General features: G+C 43.5%; 1 protein-coding gene and 1 pseudogene across 1 annotated transcript; one reads left to right on the top strand and one right to left on the bottom strand.

Moving 5' to 3' along the window:
- The first annotated feature begins 7530 nt into the window (after positions 1 to 7530).
- On the top strand, positions 7531 to 16050 carry LOC117521071 (annotated as a pseudogene).
- A 2365-nt stretch (positions 16051 to 18415) lies between these two features.
- LOC117520967 (frizzled-7-like) lies at positions 18416 to 20056 on the bottom strand. Its single transcript, XM_034182333.1, has one exon. The coding sequence runs from the start codon at positions 20054 to 20056 to the stop codon at positions 18416 to 18418; it is 1641 nt and encodes a 546-aa protein (XP_034038224.1).
- Positions 20057 to 23382: the final 3326 nt, after the last annotated feature.

The following is a 23382-nucleotide window of genomic DNA, read 5'->3' as shown; positions in this document are numbered from 1 at the left end:
ACCACAAGGTCACGGGTTCAACCAGCAACAGGTCCACCAAAGCACTTCTTCACCACCCGAGTCGTCCCCATCTGGAACGAGCGATCTCACCACAACATCAACACCTTCAAGTCAAGACTACACGCTGAACTCAAAAATCAAGATATTTACTACAACTACCCCTTCTAAGTTTGTTTGTTTGTTTGTTTTGGACCACAGCAACACAAATCTACATCAAGCTGTCCCTTAACCTCAGATGGTCCTAATACCCACAGGGTGTCTACTGACCATGTTGAAGGTATGATTAAAGTCAGAACAAGAAGCTGCACTGAAACACATCAATGTGGGACAAAAAGACACATTTATTGTGTTGTGGCTCCAATAAGCAGCACTCTGAGCAGGGTGGCCGAGCGCCCCCTGGTGGCCCTTTTCTGACCAATGAAAACATCCAGCTCAATACAAATACATGTAATTTAGTGACTTTGGGTCAGACTCGTCAGGAAAGTCAATTTAATGTTCCACGGTTCGTTTCAGGTCAGCTTGGTGTTTAAATCTCGTCCTTTCAGGCCACCAGACGGCTGTTAGAGCTGCTCTCACTGGACCCACGTGTCCGTGGGACAGCTCAACTCGCCGGACTACTTTCGCCACCCTCTGACGAGCGCCACCCGCTGGTGACATGCCGACATGAGAAGATGCTGCTGGATGAGTGTTAACACGTGACTGAGTGAGGAAGTCATTAGGACTTTCCTGGTGAAAGTTAAATCAAAGCAAATGCCTACCATACATTAAGTTTCTTAAATATTTATTACAGCTGCTCATAAAACTTCAGTTCTCTTTAAAATTTTGTTACTGGTAAAAAACACAGTCAAACCAGGTGCAAGCAAACAAGAGCTTCCAGAAACAGGCAGGTGAGGACATGTACACTCCACACGGCCACATCCTCTTATTCTCTTTTTTAATCTTTCTAACATAAAATGTGTAAAATTCCAAGTGTTCCAATGCTTTTGGAGGCCACAGTATCCCAACCTTATGAGGAGTGTGTATTATTACTGTCTGGTTTAAGAAGGTTTAATTTTCACTGTTGCTGCACTTTGTGTCAAATCATAGTCATATCGTTTATCATATTGATATGACAATATTGCAGTGTGATCATTTGGCCATACTGTAGGCAAAAAAGGAAAAATGCTTAAAAAGAAGCTGAAAGGTTTTAGCTGTGCACATGCTTCACTTAAGCATTTACTCAAGTCTGAAGGACCTAAATGATGTGGTGCGATGCTGAAGAGCTTCACTTGTCATGTCCACAACATATTATCAGACCCGGTGGGTGCCAGGCACCCGAAGAGTTAGGACCCAAAATGCAAACTCCCGGACTAGGCTTGGATGTAGAAGAAATCTACATGTCTTTAATTCAGGCTCTGGTTCGGTACACAGGTGAGCAGTCGGCAAGGCAGAAGCACAAACAGGGTCAGGCAAAAATGCAGTCATGGGCAAGCAGGGTTCAAAGGCACGAGCAGACAGACATCATGGACGAGGCAAAAGGTGCAGTCAAAAAACACAAAGCACGATCTGGATACACAGCAAAACAAACAGGACTAGATACAGAGCTGGTAAGAGTACAAAGACAACAAACGAGCAAGGGGTGGGAAGAGAGTGAAGAAAAGACAGGTATGTGAACAGGTGCACCAAGCGTGAGTGAAAGAAAAACACAACGCAGACAGAGTTAAAGTGAGAGAAAAACATGGCAGGTGCAGGACGTGGAGTGGAAACAAGAGGCAAAAACAAAACTGAGCTACAACTGAATACTATTACCGAGAACAGGAATCAAACATGAACATGAGAACTAAACGAAACATGAACTGGCGAGACGGACTTTAACAGGACAGAAAAGCAAACCAGAGATAAACTAGATAAAACTGCTCAGAAAATAATAAGAAATTTAACAAAACAAAACTGGAACAGGCAGACATAAACTCTAAGTAGAAGAGAAACAAAACCTGACAAGGTGCAAACAGGAAAGAGAACAGAAAAAATAGGCAAACGATAACTAAATGATCAACCATGAAAACACAGACTGATAGACTGGAACTGAAGCATGGTCAGAATATAAAAGGAACAAGGAAACAAAGTGACAAGTCAAAACAGAACTGAGAATAACCACATAATGAAAATAATATAGTGAATCGTAAGAGGAACAAAGTGACAAGAAAAACATGACAGAATAAAACATGATGAAAAGAATTACTAATAAATCAAAGCCGCAGCAGACGGGAGACCATGAAAAGGGGAAAAACAAGGGCTCAGCGCCCTGACCTGACCCAGTCCCTGACACATATACACATTGGGCCTCATGTATCAACGTTGCGTACGGTGATATTTGAGCGTATATGGGGTGTACGCCAAAATGGCTGCGCTACTTGGCATTTATCAATGTGGTCGTTGGCGTACGCTGCGCTGAAAATATACACCAGGTCAAGAGGTGGCGTAAATTATACACCAAAATGAACCAGTGCTGGAATCCACATAAAAATGAAGATGATCAACATGATAAACAGTGCCATTATACATAAATAACACTTTCCTGATTATACTACATAATAATCGATACAAATCCCGCCTTTGTGGGATTGTTATGGAGCACGATCCGTGGTCACAGCGCTGACTTTAAAGAAAGCGCTGCTCGCCTTTTTCTCCAGACTTCGAGCCTGGAGCCAGAGCTTAACTTCATGTGGTGTGATCGTTTTAGACAATGGAATTGATAATAACAACTATAGTTTCATCATTCCATTAATTCGCCCGTGCTGCAACCAGGTTTTGTCGTCTCCATTCATTTGTCACAATAAAATAAATACAGAAATACATTTAAAAAATAAAGAAATCTGACAGATTAGGTGTGTCTTATTAATTGAGCGAGCAAATATCCACATGTCAAGAATTATTGACATGTGAAAAGAGAATACAGTGGTCCCTCGCTATAACGCCGTTCACCTGTCGTGGCCTCGGAGTCTCGCGGAGTATTTAGTCCAATTTTGCATGTCTTTTTTTTTACACTGTTCTGTGTTCTGCGTATCTGTTCATAAGAATCTTGTCGCCCAGAAGAGAAAAGAGCGCCAACAACTACTCATAACTGTGTTTGTCACACGGAAACAAACACCTGCAGCCAGGTGTGAGTGGAAAAAGGCGCAGTGTCAGGACGCAGAGGCACGATCTGTGACATACTGGTCAGTCACTATTAATAATTTCTTATGTGACCGACCTCGTTCATTGATCGTTAAAATTAATTTGTTAGTTCTAAAAGTCATCATAATTATTTATAGGAAAACGTTCTATTTTTATTTCTCAAACAAATGTTTGGGCCTGAAAACAGTTTGGTCTTATTTTCCTACTAAGGTTTGAACTTTGAGAGTGTTTACACACAAGAGAAAAGTGAGAAAATTGTTCATGCCTGATTGAGAAAGTGTATAAACTGTGTAGTGAGGGGTTTTACAGCTTTGAAACGTCTATAATAATTGTAAAAAATAACGCTGACTAAGTCACGGTTTCGCGTATTACGGGCTATTTTTTAGAACGTAACTCCAGCAATTAATGAGGGACCACTGTAACACTTTATTGATTATATACTACAAAACAATTGCTACAACGGCCACTTTTGACGCTCTATTGGCACGCGTCGTGATTGGTGGAGTTCTTTTTCTTTGCCGTCTTCCTGGCTTCCATGTCGTAAAATGAGGGTGTGTCTGAAGCGGAATCTGAATATTTATGGGCGTGTTTATTATAATTACGAACGTTTCCACCCGCCGCATTTATCAAGATCACACCAGGCGTACGCCAGAAATGGGCAGGTGCGCACTGCTTCATACATGTCACGGCGACTTTGGTGTATTTCAAGTTTACGCAGTAAATTTACGCCACAAATGCGCAACATTGATACATGAGGCCCAATATGTGAAGTGCAGCGGCGTGAAGCTCACTCTGTGGTAGACGGAAGCACAAAAAAAATCTGCCCAGTGGGGAAAAAGCCACAAAACAGACAACATTGTCCTAAAAAGCCACAAACCAACAGTAAGCAAAACCACAAACCAGAAATGCCACGAAATTATTCGATCCACCAACATCAATAGTCTTTTTAACAATTCCTTTATCGGCCCTTCAGAGCGGCTGTTGTTTTTGGGGGTGTTTGTCGGGAAAATGGTCATTCCTCTACATTAATTAATTACAGACCCTGCAGCGGGTCTGTAATCAACCACCTCTGCAGCATGACTCCATTTTGAAGCGTGAACCAATGAAGCAATGCTTCGATCCGCTGGCCCGTTGGTTCTTTGATTCGCTGCTCTTCAGAAGCGTCATCTCCGCTTCTTAACTCCTCTCAAAGCCATTAAAATATGTCAATCGTGAGTCACTTTTACTAACTGGTACTCTTGTCTTGTTGCAGTCAAGAAACAAGAATCTTCCTCTGTTCTGTTCACACAGCTCCAAACGCTGCACCGCTCACTGCCGAGACAAGTTAGAGTCCAGCCGGAATTCATAACTTCAGAGTGAATCACTGTTTAAATCAAATCAAATCAAATCAATTTTATTTATATAGCACCAAATCACAACAAACAGTTGCCCCAAGGCGCTTTATATTGTAAGGCAAAGCCATACAATAATTACAGAAAAACCCCAACGGTCAAAACGACCCCCTGTGAGCAAGCACTTGGTGACAGTGGGAAGGAAAAACTCCCTTTTCACAGGAAGAAACCTCCAGCAGAACCAGGCTCAGGGAGGGGCAGTCTTCTGCTGGGACTGGTTGGGGCTGAGGGAGAGAACCAGGAAAAAGACATGCTGTGGAAGAGAGCAGAGATCGATCACTAATGATTAAATGCAGAGTGGTGCATACAGAGCAAAAACAGAAAGAAACACTCAGTGCATCATGGGAACCCCCCAGCAGTCTAAGTCTATAGCAGCATAACTAAGGGATGGTTCAGGGTCACCCGATCCAGCCCTAACTATAAGCTTTAGCAAAAAGGAAAGTTTTAAGCCTAATCTTAAAAGTAGAGAGGGTGTCTGTCTCCCTGATCTGAATTGGGAGCTGGTTCCACAGGAGAGGAGCCTGAAAGCTGAAGGCTCTGCCTCCCATTCTACTCTTACAAACCCTAGGAACTACAAGTAAGCCTGCAGTCTGAGAGCGAAGCGCTCTATTGGGGTGATATGGTACTATGAGGTCCCTAAGATAAGATGGGACCTGATTATTCAAAACCTTATAAGTAAGAAGAAGAATTTTAAATTCTATTCTAGAATTAACAGGAAGCCAATGAAGAGAGGCCAATATGGGTGAGATATGCTCTCTCCTTCTAGTCCCCGTCAGTACTCTAGCTGCAGCATTTTGAATTAACTGAAGGCTTTTCAGGGAACTTTTAGGACAACCTGATAATAATGAATTACAATAGTCCAGCCTAGAGGAAATAAATGCATGAATTAGTTTTTCAGCATCACTCTGAGACAAGACCTTTCTAATTTTAGAGATATTGCGTAAATGCAAAAAAGCAGTCCTACATATTTGTTTAATATGCGCTTTGAATGACATATCCTGATCAAAAATGACTCCAAAATTTCTCACAGTATTACTAGAGGTCAGGGTAATGCCATCCAGAGTAAGGATCTGGTTAGACACCATGTTTCTAAGATTTGTGGGGCCAAGTACAATAACTTCAGTTTTATCTGAGTTTAAAAGCAGGAAATTAGAGGTCATCCATGTCTTTATGTCTGTAAGACCATCCTGCAGTTTAGCTAATTGGTGTGTGTCCTCTGGCTTCATGGATAGATAAAGCTGGGTATCATCTGCGTAACAATGAAAATTTAAGCAATGCCGTCTAATAATACTGCCTAAGGGAAGCATGTATAAAGTGAATAAAATTGGTCCTAGCACAGAACCTTGTGGAACTCCATAATTAACCTTAGTCTGTGAAGAAGATTCCCCATTTACATGAACAAATTGTAATCTATTAGATAAATATGATTCAAACCACCGCAGCACAGTGCCTTTAATACCTATGGCATGCTCTAATCTCTGTAATAAAATTTTATGGTCAAATGACACCTCTTGTAACACAGACAATAAACTGCAATCAATCAACATGTGTTTTTCCTCCTAAAATGACATGTCCTGGGTTCCATAGTAGAGAAGCTTGAATCTTTGACTGGACTGGGTTGCTTGACGCGAGGATGTTTCAAATCACAGAAGCTTCCTCAGCTAAAATTCTTGCTCTGGTGGTCTGACTTCTGTCTTGACTCTTGTAGAGAAGAATAATCAAGAAGTCACAAAAGCTGGAGTTTTAAACCTAACCAGACCCCTCCTACTGAGAGGCAGACTGCTATAGGCTGGTGACTAAACAATAGCTCTAATTAGCACCTATTGTGCTCTAGTTATCACCCTCCTAATGACAGGGCAGCTGTCCCTCTCCTGATGGCTCCCTTGATGACTCTGCTGATGACGTGAATGAGTCATTCTCATTCATTCTTGATTATTCTTCTCTACAAGAGTCAAGACAGAAGTCAGACCACCAGAGCAAGAATTTTAGCTGAAGCTTCTGCGATTTGAAGCGAAACGTCCTCACGTCAAGCAACCCAGTCCAGTCGAAGATTCAAGCTTCTCTACTATGGAAACCACCTGGACAACTGAGAGCCTACACAGAAACGTCCTGGGTTCTTTATGAATGACACTGATGCTGATGTGCAGCAGAGTTACGGAGAGACGTTCATGCCATTAATGTCTGAAAGGAAATGCTTTTGACAAAAAACTACAGATTTTATTTCTGTTTATGTCCAGAGATCAAGGATCCAGTGACCAATTTCACATTTATTTGCTTTAAGACTCAATAAAATGTTGTTGACTTAGAAAACCTGTAAAGCCTACTTTTAGTGCACATAAAATTCACAGGAGTTGTTGATAAGGGAATTGATAAGGAATCAGATTGATAACGCCATCAGTACTGATAAAATCTTATCAATACCCATCCCTTTTTGTGAATAGCTTACCTGAGTACTTTAAAGTAGAAAATATTTGAAAAATGGAAATTTCACAGTACAAAAATCCTAAATTGTTAATTTTTTCACAAAGAAAGGCCAGAAACGCTGTGTGACACTTGCAGCTTTGATTCTCAATTATGCCAAAAAAAAAATGTATGTGGGCCTGATCTCTAATTCAAAAGACAATATGCCTGCTACAATTTCAGTTTTTTAAATTTACATTTCATTGCTATGACAAAAAAAAAAAAAAAAAAAAAAAAATGGAAGCAATGTGATAAACTATTGAACACAGTATTTCTTCAATATTTTGTCTTTTAATTCTAAGTTTTAAGAGATAAGAGAGACTTTATTGTCATTGTAATAAACAATGAAACTTTGTTGGTGACAACCAGTCAGTCGCAGCAAAGATTAAATATAAAAGATAAAATAAATAAAAATAAAATCTAAGCACAATAAGGTGTAAGAGAGAACAATAGACATGTTATTTACAGTGTAAACTAAGATGTAAAAATTGCAAACTGGTGTCTATCCAGATCTGCAGGGATGATGTCTCTGATGTGGGACAGGACGATCCTCTCAAAGCACTTCATGACTACACTGGCTACCACCTTGATGTCCACCTGGCTCACGCTGTCCACAGACCTCCTCCCTGCTGAGAACTACAGACTGGGTCTGTGGGAGACCTGCGTGGTCCAGGAGTCGGGCGTCCTGGAGTGTCGGCTCTACAGCAGCCTCCTGGACCTGCCACTGCACATCAGACTGGCGTGGCTCTTCATGTGAACGACCCTGGTTGCCAGGCTGCTCGGGCTCGACCTTGCTGTCTCCAGCATGCACGTGGTCAACAGCTGTGAGCGCACTGTGGAGCAACTCAGGTGCAAGCGCGTTGTAAAGACTGGCGGCGGGGCGCTGTGCGTGTTTGCTGGAGTTCTGGAACTGGTCCCGGTGTCGTACACGGCCCACCTGACTGTCAGGAGGTTCGTTGATGAGACGCTTCCAGAAGTGGTGCCGTGGTGGGAGTTTGGGGAGGCGCTGTTCTGCGGCTGGACAGCGGCATTTCTCCACATGCTTTCTGGGACGCTGCTGCTTGCATCTTTATATGTGCAGAGAGGCCACGCCCCTGTTCCGCAGGCAGCCGGTGAGTCCTGGCCCGGGTCCGAGTACGTCTGAAAAGCGACCTCCATCAAGAACTTCATCGTCCTCACAACACTTTGTAGTTTAACTGTAAAATCTTATCAGACAATTAACTGACACTTTATTTATAGTCCAGTTTGTGTCAGATTTATTTCCTGTTTATATTTTAAATAAAATCATAGATTTAAACATTAATCAATCGTTTAAACTTACAACAAAAATATTGGTACCATCCAGGGGGACAAAGTCTCACTATATTTTTTTGATAGAGTGATGCCTATAAATAAGGAAAACAGCTGATAGTCTTTACAGATGAGCAGCTTTCTGGTATTTTTCAAACCATGAACGTCGCAGCCATCAGTCAGTTTGAGTAGCGCAAACTAAAGTGACCATAACTTTGCAACAAATAGATTGATTTTGATGAAATATTCATGTAGAGGTTTGTTTGAGAGAGGTCGAGCAGATATCAGCGATTGATCAAGTATCTAGGGCATCAGGGGTCAAAAGGTCACTTTTTTTTTTTTTGCCTTGCCTGAAATCCGACTAGATGCCCATTAACAGTCCAGAAACTGCTGATTGTCGGCCAAACACCGAATTTTATTTTTATTTGTTTCCACTGTAAACCATAGTCCTGGCATTTCTACCTTATATCAATTTGAATGACTGACAACTAACGTAAAGGGGCTTTACAAGAAACAGTGGAAAAGGAGGGAAAAAACCTCAAACCTGCAGGACAGGATGAAAAGATCATCAACCAGGTCAGCTGCAGAAACACCTTTGTTGTCTTTCCTGGGGTTTTGGGGGTCAAAGTATCTTTTAAAAGCAATAACATATCAATTGGACCAAGGAATCATGGGAAATCCCATATGGCAGGACCTACAGCTGCTGGCAGAGGGCGCTCCCCTCCACATTATATCCTATGTGTTATATGGCTGGGGGGGCCTGGCTGCCTTTTTGTTTCTGTCCTTTGCTTCTCCTTCCAGGTGGTTTGCATTTGGGACTGAGTGGCTGTGTTGCTGAGTTTATCAGGACCTCACCCTGATCACCTGAGGCTGATCACCTGCGGCTCGTCAGGACTCACAGCTGTGGTGCATCTGCATGGATTGGAACATGGTGGCATTTAAGACTGGAGTGCACAGTGTGTATTTGCCAGAGACTCGACCTTGTGACCAGACGGGTGAGATCGTCGTCTCGGGAGCCATCTCATCATCAATGGATGCAGAGAACGTCCAGGTTTGATGCACGGTCTGTGAAAGAGGAGAGGGTGAGGTCTCACGCTCGTCCAGCACACTCCTGAGGTACGTTAGATTTTGTGACTAACATTATACAGTCAGTAAATGTGGTGTCCCTCACACCTTTATTATATTGAGCTGTATGTTAGTCATGTATCGACTTCCACTGCAGTGGAGTTTTGTGACTGGATGTTCCATGCCTGCAGGTTGGGAAGTTGATTAGTAATCAAGCCAGGAAGTGTTTGCTTTTGTACACCTTTAAGTGTCTCTCTGTGTGTAGAGTGTGGACTCACATAATGGTTCCTTCTTTCACAGACTCGGTTTGTTGCGGCCACCTGGGGGGTGTCGGCGGGGTCCTTGAGTCCGAACAGCTTCTGGCTCCGGACCGTTAGCGCTGCTGGGAGCGCACCACGCCAGGCCGCACTTTGTTTTTTATGTATCACTGTTATGTATTAAATTCAGTTAGCCTTTGTACCGTGCTCTGCTTATTTCATACTGGGTCTTTCAAACGCTGGTCGGTTCTCCGAGCTGCGTCCGACACATAACACTATGGTTAAATTTGGGGATTTGTCCCATAAGCAATGAACATTGATGCATAGTCATCTAGTCCATAAATCTAATACCTTTAGTCTGTCCCTTCCTATTCATCCTCATCGGATTCCACATCCAAACAGTCTGAATCAGTCTGAACAGTTTCATTCTCCTCTCTTTTTGGTTGTCACAAGTCTGCAGCTGGCACATGGAGGTGCACTGGAAGCCATTTTTCATACAAGGGCAGTCCTCTGGTACACATTTCCTCTTGCAGTGACACGCGAGAAGCTCCAGGACAGCATCAGGTGTGAGCTGTCCATACATCCAGTCAATCCCAAGTGCTCCACCAGCAGTCAAAACCCAGCCATGCCATTTGCTGAAGGAAGGTCAGGCATAGGCTCCAACGCCCTCCACACTCCTGCTTGGTCATTAGCTCGATGTATGTGTTGTTTCAGACTGTCCTCACACGGGGGGAGAGTGCTGGAGTCAACTTCACCTCTCTTTGAAAGGAAGAGTTCATGGCAGAGAGTATTCACTTTGCATGTTTTCAAAGAAGCTGGTTGACAGTTTGACCAAAAGAACGACATCAAGGTTTGTGACGAATTCATCTCTAAAATAGGAAAATAAATCCTCACGTGCAAGCTGCAAGGCATCATCATAGAGCAGCTCAGTGTTCTCATTTTCTTCTCCTTGAACCTGCTTTCTCAGGCCTCGTGTACTCTCGATAACATGTCCTGTGGTAGTGACTCTCAGCAGCAACCAACTCACAGCTTAGAATTGGCGAGAAGTCTACTGTGTTTTCCTTGTTGCTGCTGCTCTCACTGTGCCGTCTGCACGCAGTTCTCGACATCAAACAAGAGGAGCGTTTGTCCTGTTCCCCTTCAATTATTTTATACCAGAGCAGATGATACATACGGGGTCGTATACGCAGGACCCGTCAGTGCTTGACCTTTGATCCGATACTAAAGATTCTGAAAGAGTCTGGCTTTCAAATTGCTCCTTTGAAAGGACTGAGTTCAAAGCCTTTTTCATTGTGAAGAGACTGCAGCATTTCTGATGGTAATGGAAGGAGAGACTTCACCTTCAGCCAAGCCAAACACCAAGTTCTGTATTGGGTCACACTTTTGTATGTTAGCAGCTCGTAGTACCGTTTGCCATGAAGAGTAATCCTGCAGGGTGGTGAGCTTTGCATTGGGATCTGATTTGTGAAAGTCAAGCAAACAATCAGAATCAGAATCAGAATCACCTTTATTGTCATTGTAATTTGCATTACAACGAGATTTGAGTGTAACTCCAAAAAGGTGCTTTTCTGAGGTGTGAGTAATTTTTAGCCAAATAAAAGATAGTGAAATTTAACGGTAAATTATTCAGAGTATATGTACAACTAATATAAACATAAGGTAAAATAAAATAAAATGTGGACCAAGTAAAATGTAAAACAAGAATTATATACAACTATGGAATCATATTGCACATGGTTTACAGATATTGCACAAGAAACTTGAAGGTGCGGATTAGAGTGATTTGTTATTATATTGTTCAGTGCAGTGATCACTCTGGAGAGAAAGCTGTCCCTGAGTCTGTTTGTCCTAGTTTTGATTGACCTATACCGTCGGCCGGAGGGTCATAGGTCAAACAGGTGGTTGCTGGGGTTGGATGTGTCTTTGCAGATGCTGGCAGCTCTACTGAGGTAGCGAGAGCTGGCAATGTCTTCCAGGCTGGGCAGAGAGCAGCCAGTGATCCCCTGGGCCGTTTTGATCACCCTCTCTCCTGTCTGCTGCTGAGCACCCCCCGTACCACGCTGTGATGCAGTACGTCAAGATGCTCTCGATGGTGGCTCTGTAGAACAACACCAGCAGCTTCTCCTCTAGATTGTTTCTCCTGAGCACCCTCAGGAAGTGGAGTCGCTGCTGGGCTTTCTTCACCACCACTGTGGTGTTGGCAGTCCAGGAGAGGCTGTCAGAGAGCTGCACTCCCAGGAACCTGATGGAGCTGACCCTTTCCACACAGTCCCCTTGAATGTAGAGCGGGTCTGTTTCTTTTGTTTTTGTGGTGTTCAGCGGCAGGTTGTTAGCTGAACACCACGCTGTCAGTCGATTGACCTCGTCTGTTATGTGCCGACGCGGGTTGAGGAGCGGACTTGCGTCTGACTGAACCCAGCGCTAAATAACCAGAAAGCGGCTCCAAAAAACAAAACAATTTTATTATCCCCCTCTTGTGCAAAACTCGGTGTACAACATAAAGTGCGTTTGTCTGGCGGAGTGAAGGAAGGCGCGCTCTCCAGCGCCCAAAGGGATCGAAGCCCGGCGCTTCTGGACTCACATTCACCGCCAAACACCCCCCAGGTGGACACGACAAACTGACTCTGTGAAGGATAGAAGAGGTGAGGTAAGTCAACAGCTACAACTAATATCCTTCAAAGGCACACACTATCAGCAACACATTCAGGTCTGAATTTAAGCTTTATGTAAATGAGCAGTTTCTCACAACAGGTGGAGGATCATCAGTCTGCACGCCACGGCAGTGAGAAGCGAGCTGCACAACTCTCATCAATATTCACATATACTGCGTAACAAAATACCAAATTACTGTTAACACTTATTCAGACAATCAATCACCTCTGATGTGTGCTGACAGCATGTGTCCCTCACCCGTCCTCCTTCACAGGCACGATGTGTCAAACCCAGGCGCAGTCCTCAGCGTCTCACAAACGAACGTCACAAGGTCGAGTTCCCGGCAATTCTGCTTGAATCACTCATGGCTTAAATGCAGAATGCCATCTCATTATCTGCTTCAGCTGAAAGTCTTTAAGTTTGCACGTGAGCATCATCCACAGGTGCTGCAAATCATGCTGATGAGGGTGAAGGACTCTTCTGCCAGCACCTTCTCCACAGACAAAAAACAGTTTGCATACCACCTGGAGAGCAAAGAAAAGAAAACAACACAAAAACATCCAGCCAAACCCCCCAACACACAACATCGTCTCTCTAGTCGGTCTCATCCCCCCCTGAGATGAGCGCAATCACAGTGGTGTCATCCGCAAACTTTATGATGGTGTTTGTGGGATGGGTCGGAGAGCAGTCGTGTGTGTAAAGGGTGAACAGGAGGGGGCTCAGTACACAGCCTTGAGGGGAAATGGTGCTGAGTGTGATGGGGGAGGAAAGATTGGGGCCAAGTTTCACAGACTGTGGCCGGTTTGTGAGGAAGTCCTTGATCCACTGGCAGATGGGGGTGGAGATGCCCAGATGCATCATTTTCTGGAGCAGGATCTCTGGGATGATGTGGTTGAAGGGTGAGCTGAAGTCCAGGAAGAGCAGCTCTTTTACTTTGTGTAGTAGAGCAATCATTTTTAATAATTTATTCTTTGTATAGTTAATATGTGATTTCCAACTCAAGTTCTCATCAATCATGACACCCAGAAATTTTGTTTCCATCACTGTTTTAATTTCTACACCATCTATAATAATTGGGGTATTCGTACTTTTATCTCTATTACTAAATATCATGAAATTAGTTTTATCAAAGTTAAGCGATAATTTATTAATGTCAAGCCAAGTTTTTATTCCCATAAATTGTCTCAGAGTGATGCTGAAAAACTAATTCATGCATTTATTTCCTCTAGGCTGGACTATTGTAATTCATTATTATCAGATTGTCTTAAAAGTTCCCTAAAAAGCCTTCAGTTAATTCAAAATGCTGCAGCTAGAGTACTGACGGGGACTAGAAGGAGAGAGCATATCTCACCCATATTGGCCTCTCTTCATTGGCTTCCTGTTAATTCTAGAATAGAATTTAAAATTCTTCTTCTTACTTATAAGGTTTTGAATAATCAGGTCCCATCTTATCTTAGGGACCTCATAGTACCATATCACCCCAATAGAGCGCTTCGCTCTCAGACTGCAGGCTTACTTGTAGTTCCTAGGGTTTGTAAGAGTAGAATGGGAGGCAGAGCCTTCAGCTTTCAGGCTCCTCTCCTGTGGAACCAGTTCCCAATTCAGATCAGGGAGACAGACACCCTCTCTACTTTTAAGATTAGGCTTAAAACTTTCCTTTTTGCTAAAGCTTATAGTTAGGGCTGGATCAGGTGACCTGAACCATCCCTTAGTTATGCTGCTATAGACGTAGACTGCTGGGGGGTTCCCATGATGCACTGTTTCTTTTTCTTTTTGCTCTGTATGCACCACTCTGCATTTAATCATTAGTGATCGATCCCCTCCCCTCCACAGCATGTCTTTTTCCTGGTTCTCTCCCTCAGCCCCAACCAGTCCCAGCAGAAGACTGCCCCTCCCTGAGCCTGGTTCTGCTGGAGGTTTCTTCCTGTTAAAAGGGAGTTTTTCCTTCCCACTGTAGCCAAGTGCTTGCTCACAGGGGGTCGTTTTGACCGTTGGGGTTTTACATAATTATTGTATGGCCTTGCCTTACAATATAAAGTGCCTTGGGGCAACTGTTTGTTGTGATTTGGCGCTATATAAAAAATTGATTGATTGATAAATTCTTTTTTGACTACTCTCAACACGTAAATTTTTCCCAGAATAGAAAAATGTGGTATCGTCAGCAAACAGAATACAATGTAACATCTTAGATACATTAACAATGTCATTGACATATAGTGTAAAAAGTTTTGGTCCAAGGACCGACCCCTGAGGTACCCCACAGGTAACACTTAATAATCCAGATCTTACATCATTTACCTGAACAAACTGTTTTCTGTTGACTAGATAGCTTGATACCCATTTGTGATCAGGCATAGGCTCCAACGCCCTCCGTAGGCATAGGCTCCACGTCCACCATGATATATATATATATATATATATATATATATATATATATATACGAGGGCTGTCAATAAAGTAACGGTCCTTTTTATTTTTTTCAAAAACTATATGGATTTCATTCATATGTTTTTATGTCAGACATGCTTGAACCCTCGTGCGCATGCGTGAGTTTTTCCACGCCTGTCGGTGACGTCATTCGCCTGTGAGCACTCCTTGTGGGAGGAGTCGTCCAGCCCCTCGTCGGAATTCCTTTGTCTGAGAAGTTGCTGAGAGACTGGCGCTTTGTTTGATCAAAATTTTTTCTAAACCTGTGAGACACATCGAAGTGGACACGGTTCGAAAAATTAAGCTGGTTTTCAGTGAAAATTTTAACGGCTGATGAGAGATTTTGAGGTGATTCTGTCGCTTTAAGGACTTCCCACGGTGCGAGACGTCGCTCAGCGCTCTCAGGCGGCGTCATCAGCCTGTTCAAGCTGAAAACCTCCACATTTCAGGCTCTATTGATCCAGGACGTCGTGAGAGAACAGAGACGTTTCTGAAGAAGTCGGTTTCAGCATTTTATCTGGATATTCCACTGTTAAAGGAGATTTTTTTAATGAAAGACGTGCGGATGTATATATATATATATGTATATATATATATATATATATATATATATATATATATATACGTATATATATACGTATGTATATATATATATATATATATATATATATATATATATATATATATATATATACGTATATATATATATATCATGGTGGACGTGAGTGTTTCAGGCTCCTCAGCATGTGCTCGAATTCGACTAAAACCTGAGGTGTATCAGACTGTCGATGGTAAAAATTATTGTTGAAGATGAGCTTTTACATTTTCTTGCATTGAAGATAAGAACATTAAGTCAGGATGAGATTGTCCTGCTTGCTGTCAATTGTTTTGACTCAGAGTGGATTGAAACTTCAAAGAAAACTCTGTTTGAGTTCTGCCCCACTACGCAGCAGAACATCACTCATAAAGGTGCGCAGAAAGATATTAATAACATAAAGAGCTGCCTCAAAGTGCTGAATGAGTGTGGGGACAAAGTTCCCAGATTTGTCTCCCAACATTTGGATGAATTGCCACCGGTGACTTTTACAAGTATGGATGTGTGCGGCCTACTCTGGAAAGTAGAGCAGCTGCACTCTGACGTTTCTGCCATGAAACATGTGCTGCACCTGCAGTCCAACACCAGCGAATATCCGCGCACTGTCACGGCTGAGGTGAGCCGTCGACTTGGTGCCTTGGAGAAGCGCGCTGACTATGCTGCATCGGACAGGCGGTTGGATATGGAAGGTGCTAGTGGTGTGGAACAGCGCGGCGGTTGGCATGCTGGCAGGGGGGACTGGGGCTCCAACAGGTGAACACCAGGAACTCCTGTCACAGGAACCGCCGCCTCAAACCGTGGAGAGGGGTGAATCTGCAGCCACTTCTGGATTATCAATGCCTTCACTGGGTTCTCCGAAATGGAGCCTGGTAGTGAAGAGAGGCCAACAGAAGCTCACTGAGCTGCACGCTGATCCTAAGCAAGGTTTATGCACCAGTAAATTAATTAACATTGAGGCAGAAGAAAGCTGTGAAAACCATTGTGGGCAAGGGATCAGCGAGGAACATTAAAGTGGTCACAGCTAAATTGGTGAGTGTTTTTGCTACCAAGTTCTCCCCGGAAATGAACCCTGAAACTCTGAGTGAGGAGAAACTCTCGGTAAGGTTTCGTGTCAAAAGATTGCCACCGTGAATAACAGATACGCTTCGTTTAAAATATCCGCTGAATGTGAGGATGTTGGTGACATGTATAACCCAGAGTTGTGGCCAGTGGGAGCATATGTACGGCACTTCTTTGAACTCCGGAAAGGTGGTTTTATTGTTGCTAATGCCATCGCTGCTGTTCTACCTGCTGGGGCTTTAGATGTGCCCGGTAGCCCAGGTCTGACACTGCGATGGAGATAAGTGTCCTGTTTTACAACTGTCGTGGCCTGCGTTTGGGTCAGAGCGCGGCGGATAGAGCTCGCTGTATTGTTGTGGATCAGTTGTTGGAGCACTGTGACATTCTGTGCCTGCAGGAAACTTTTTTAGCCAAGCAGGATCTTGAAGATCTTAATTTAATTTATGATAATTTTCATGGAGAGACTACATCTCTCGGCTGGCTTGGGAATGCCTTGGGGTTCCCCCGGAGGAGCTGGAGGAGGTGTGTGTGGATCGGGAGGTCTGGGCGGCTTTGCTTGAGCTGCTGCCCCTGCGACCCGACTCCAGATAAAGCAGAAGAAAATGGATGGATGGATGGATAATTTTCATGGTGTACGGCAGGGGTGGCCAAGTTCGGTCCTCGAGAGCCACCTTCCTGACACTCTTAGTTGTCTCCCTGCTCCAACACACTGAATCCAATGAAAGACTCATTAAAAGTCTGCTAACGAGTCTTTCATTGGATTCAGGTTGGATTCAGAATACAAGAGGAAGTCTTGTATTCTGCACATGTGGATAAATTTTCATCAGGCTGTGATGATGAATCCAACAGAAACAAACAGTTCAGATAAAGACTTTATATTTACTCCATGTGTGAAAGGTTTTATATTTGAAACAGTCTGAACTGTTCACACGAGGACTGCAGCTTTCAGTTATTCAGCCAATCACTGGACAGCAGTGGGTTAGCACCTCCCTTTTGTAACCGGTCCATAATTTTGGGACCACAGTTAAAGGGTGCTGAAAAAATGGTACGGTACGGGTCAGTTATTTTGGTACCCATTCCTGAATCTGAATATGGAAACGTACAAAATAGTGTGCCGTACCAACTTGGAACACTCGGAGCTTGGGGGCTAACGATATTCCAGTCCACTAGAAAAAAAACATGATTCCACAGCACCAGGATCCTAGTTGTTTGGCGACAAACTGTCCAGTAGCAGAACCCGGATTCAATGCATAATATCTGTTACACCCCCCTAAACCGGCTGATCCTGGTGAGTTCAACTCCTCAGGCGGGTCGACGAGCTCATCAGGGGCATCACCTGTTTCAGGTACACAGGTGGAGATGAACTCACTGAAGACGGGTTTTACCCGTTCAAAAGAAAGTTCCTGAAAACATCCTGTTCCAGTTCCGACTTGAGAGACTGATAAACAGGTGAAGTGATTTAATACAAAACTCAATAACAAAAAATCAGTTCATCAATTACTGTCAGGTTCCAGATTCTTACATGAGATCATTTGCTCGTCTTCCACGTACAGATAACCTGATTTTAAACAGAAAATTAGTCGAGATTAAATCAGTTTGACTCAAATCAAAATATAATTAAATTTGGTTTAAACTGCATAGACCACTTTAAACCATTTTGGATTGATACAAACCAGATTTTAGACATTATGAATGCTTAATGTCATCAGTTTAAACCAGATTAAACAGTTCACCAGGCTACTTTAAACTTTCTGACATTTTTTTTGACTAAAGGATAACTGAAAACTAACCACCAGGTTGACTGATAAGGAAATACTTAATGCTTACTGACAGGCATAAACCAAGACAATCAGGTCCGGGTCATAGCCCGTCACCTGTAACATGACCCGGGTGATGAAGTCCGTTTCTTCCTTCTCCATACCATCAGTCCAGGTTAATCAAGGCTCTGCAGTTCTGGATGACAGGTGAAGATCTGAAGAAGATCCAGTCACCTGTACCTCCAGGCTCAATGGTACCCAAACAAGTTAAGAGTCAGAGGTATGACTAAGTACTGCAGTCAACTCTCAGTCCCCCTCAAACCTGTTGTTGTTGCTGATCCTCTTGTAGAACTGGCACCATGAATGCAACGTCTTCCCTGACCAGATCCAGAAACTGGACATGATTCCTACCATCATGGTCATCAGGTACTTGATCATAAAGACTGTAAAATCTGGTGTCATCGGTGCAAAGTTTTCAGCCGGACACGGCACAGCAAAGTGTTTACACGTCTGCAGGTGCCAGGTCATCTCCCAGTGCTTGCGGAATGCTTGCTCATAGAAGCAGCAGGCAATGACGATGGCAGCGGGCACTGTGTTGGTGAAGACACCAATCCGCACAACCAGCTTCTCCAGCTTTTCAGTTTCAGTGCCGTCAAGCTTCATGATGGCACTTATCCGAAAGAATGATACAAAGCCTGTCAACTGGAACGAAGTCTCAATGAAGAGGTAGACGAAGAGTGGAACCAAAACGAAGCTCCGCAGAGCATCCACGCTGGTGATGCCCACATAACATACCCCGGTGAGCAGGTCCCCGTCTACCTGCCCCATGGCCAGGATGGTGAGGGTTTTGACTGCTGGCACTGCCCACGCTACCAGGTGGAAGTACTGCGAGTAGGCTTCAATAGCTTCGTGACCCCATGTCATTCCTGCTGACAGGAACCACGTGAGAGACAGGATGACCCACCAGATGGAGCTTGCCATGCCAAAGAAGTAAAGGATCATGAAGAGAATTGTACAGCCTTCTTTTTTGGTGCCCTGAGCCACAATCTTGTATGAGTTATCCTTGAACATATCAATACAAATTATTTTGTCCTCCAACAGGAAGCCAGGGGTGTGCGCCACTGCCACCATGAAGTAACAGCCTGACAGGAAGATAATTGGCCTCTCTGGGTATCTGAACCGCCTCCTGTCCACCAGGTACGTGAGCACTGTGAACAGGGTGCTCACACAGCAAAGAACTGACCAGCTGCCGACCCAGAGCCGACCAAATTTTAACTCCTCCTCATGGAAATACATAAATCCATGAGGCTTTGATGCCTCACAGGGGGCACCACAGTCCTTCACCCCAAGGAAATGGTAGTTCAGATAGCTGGGCACCTGAAGCTGTTGTGGGCATGTAAAGTGGTGGCTGGAGTGCCCTAAGTATGGTTTGAAGGTCATGAGCTCAGAGGGGTTAGGTGTTGGATCTGAAGGGGGGCTGATGGTGCCAGACGTGTTCTGGCCCACGCAGATGTCTCCTGCACCATGGATGGGGAAGTTTTCACACTGCAGCCTGTCTGGCCACAGAAAGCCAAATCTGTTCATGAGTGCTTCACAACCCCGCCGGGCCTTTTCACACAAGGACCGGCAAGGTGGAATGGCCTGCTCCAGAACAGTACAAACAGGAGCATATATGGAGCAAAGGAAGAACTTCAGATCTATGGAACACTGGACTTTGACCAGCAGGTAAAACTGGTGGACCTCCAGCCCTGCATCTTCCTGGTTGGTGTGGCCCAGAAGGTTTGGCATGATGGTCTGGTTGTAGGCAATGTCCATGCACATGGGGATGGAAATGGGCTGACAGAAACCGTGTTCTGGGACGGAGATGCTCTTCCCTTTCTGTGCGATCCTCGGCTGCACCAGTAGGACGACGGCCAGGTCTACGGTCCAGCTTCTCCACATCGCCATGACAGACACCCAGAGACCAGAGACACTAGTTCAAGAAAATTAAAACAACGGTTTCAGATGACGTTCAGCTGAGAGAATGTTCAGTTCCTTTGTTATTCACATCCACTCGATGTATTAATGTATTAAGTTTATTATTGACTTATTACAATGTATTAAATTTATTATTGATTATTGAGAGACGCTGCCTTGCTCAGGGGCAGAGAAAGGAACAGACCCTAAATAAGCAGGGTGTTTTTTATTGTGGGAGGAAACCCACACAGACACGGGGAGAACATGCATACTCCACACAGAAAGGAGAGAAGCGATCCCACAACCTTCTTGATGTGAGGCACCAGTGCAAACCACTAAGTCACTGTGCCGCCCAACTATTATTATCAATTTATTACAGTGTATTAAATTTATTGCAGACTTATTACAGTGTATTAAAATGATTGATTTATTGTAATGTATACATTTATTATTGATTTATTACAATGTATTAAATTTATTATTGATTTATTGTAATGTATAAATGTATTATTGACTTATTACAATGTATTAAATTTATTACTGATTTATTGTAATGTATTTAATTTATTTTAGACTGATTACAATGTATTCAATTTATTATTGATATATTGTTATGTATTAAATTTGCTGACTTATTACAATGTGTTAAAATTATTCATTTATTGTAAAGCATTGAATTTATTATTGATTTATTGTAATGTATAAATTTATTATGGACTTATTACAATGTATTCAATTTATTATTGATTTATTGTAAAGTATTAAATTTATTATTGACTTATTACAATGTATTCAATTATTGATTTATTGTAAAGTATTAAATTTATTATTGACTTATTACAATGTATTTAATTTATTATTGATTTATTGTAATGTATTAAATTTATTGTAGACTTATTACAATGTATTAAATTTATTGACTTATTACAATGTATTAAAATGATTGACATTACAATGTATTCAATTTATATGTATTAAATTTATTATTGACTCATTACAGTGCATTAAATTTATTGACTTATTACAATGTATTAAAATTATTAATGACTTATTCCAATGTATTCAATGTATTATAGCCTTATAGTGTATTAAATTTATTATTGACTCATTACAGTGCATTAAATTATTGACTTATTACAATGTATTAAAATGATTAAAGACTTATTACAATGTATTCAATGTATTATAGCCTTATAATGTATTAAATTCCAACTCGTAGTAATGTATTAAGTTCCAATTATAGGGGGATCACACTCCTCAGCCTCCCCGGTAAGGTCTATTCCAGAGTACTGGAGAGGAGAATTCGACCGATGGTCGAACCTCGGATTCAGGAGGAGCAGTGTGGTTTTCGTCCTGGTCGTGGCACACTGGACCAGCTCTACACGCTCCATCGGGTGCTCGAGGGTTCATGGGAGTTTGCCCAACCAGTCCACATGTGTTTTGTGGATGTGGAGAAGGCATGCGACCGTGTCCCTCGGCGCACCCTGTGGGGAGTGCTCCGGGAGTACGGGGTCCGGGGTCCTTTGCTAAGGGCTATCCGGTCCCTGTACGACTGCAGCAGGAGCTTGGTTCACATTGCCGGTAGTAAGTCAAACCTGTTTCCAGTGCACGCTGGCCTCTGCCAGGGCTGCCCTTTGTCACCGGTTCTGTTCATTATTTTTATGGACAGAATTTCTAGGCGCAGCCAGGGTGTAGAGGGGGTCTGGTTTGGGAACCACAGAATCTCGTCTCTGTTGTTTGCGGACTATGTGGTTCTGTTGGCTTCGTCAAATCAGGACCTTCAGCGTGCACTGGGGCGGTTTGCAGCCGAGTGTGAAGCGTCCGGGATGAAAATCAGCACCTCCAAATCCGAGGCCATGGTTCTCAACCGGAAAAAGGTGCTTTGCCCTCTTCATGTCGGTGGAGTGTCCTTGCCTCAAGTGGAGGAGTTTAAGTATCTCGGGGTCTTGTTCACGAGTGAGGGACGGATGGAGCATGAGATCGATAGACGGATCGGTGCAGCATCTGCAGTGATGCGGTCGCTGTATCGGACCGTCGTGGTGAAGAGAGAGCTGAGTAGGGGGGCAAAGCTCTCGATTTACCGATCGATCTACGTTCCGATCCTCACCTATGGTCATGAGATTTGGCTCATGACCGAAAGAACGAGATCGCTAGTACAAGTGGCTGAGATGAGTTTCCTCCGCAGGGTGGCAGGGCGCTCCCTTAGAGATAGGGTGAGGAGCTCGGTCACTCGGGAGGAGCTCGGAGTCAAGCCGCTGCTCCTCCACGTCGAAAGGAGTCAGTTGAGGTGGCTCGGGCATCTTTTCCGGATGCCCTCTGGACGCCTCGCTGGAGAGGTGTTCCGGGCACGTCCCACTGGGAGGAGGCCCCGGGGAAGACCCAGGACACGCTGGAGGGACTACATCTCTCGGCTGGCTTGGGAACGCCTTGGGGTTCCCCCGGAGGAGCTGGAGGAGGTGTGTGTGGATCGGGAGGTCTGGGCGGCTTTGCTTGAGCTGCTGCCCCCGCGACCCGACTCCGGATAAAGCGGAAGAAAATGGATGGATGGATGTATTAAATTTATTAGTGACTCATTACAGTGCATTAAATTTATTGACTTATTACAATGTATTAAAATGATTAAAGACTTATTACAATGTATTCAATCTATTATAGCCTTATAATGTATTAAATTTATTAGTGACTCATTACAGTGCATTAAATTTATCGACTTATTACAATGTATTAAAATGATTAATCAATCAATCAATCAATTTTATTTATATAGCGCCAAATCACAACAAACAGTTGCCCCAAGGCGCTTTATATTGTAAGGCAAGGCCATACAATAATTATGTAAAACCCCAACGGTCAAAACGACCCCCTATGAGCAAGCACTTGGCTACAGTGGGAAGGAAAAACTCCCTTTTAACAGGAAGAAACCTCCAGCAGAACCAGGCTCAGGGAGGGGCAGCCTTCTGCTGGGACTGGTTGGGGCTGAGGGAGAGAACCAGGAAAAAGACATGCTGTGGAGGGGAGCAGAGATCGATCACTAATGATTAAATGCAGAGTGGTGCATACAGAGCAAAAAGAGAAAGAAACAGTGCATCATGGGAACCCCCCAGCAGTCTACGTCTATAGCAGCATAACTAAGGGATGGTTCAGGGTCACCTGATCCAGCCCTAACTATAAGCTTTAGCAAAAAGGAAAGTTTTAAGCCTAATCTTAAAAGTAGAGAGGGTGTCTGTCTCCCTGATCTGAATTGGGAGCTGGTTCCACAGGAGAGGAGCCTGAAAGCTGAAGGCTCTGCCTCCCATTCTACTCTTACAAACCCTAGG

The sequence above is a fragment of the Thalassophryne amazonica genome, chromosome 1 (assembly GCF_902500255.1).
Source record: "Thalassophryne amazonica chromosome 1, fThaAma1.1, whole genome shotgun sequence".
NCBI lineage: Eukaryota > Metazoa > Chordata > Actinopteri > Batrachoidiformes > Batrachoididae > Thalassophryne > Thalassophryne amazonica.
This window is presented reverse-complemented; position numbering and strand designations above follow the sequence as displayed.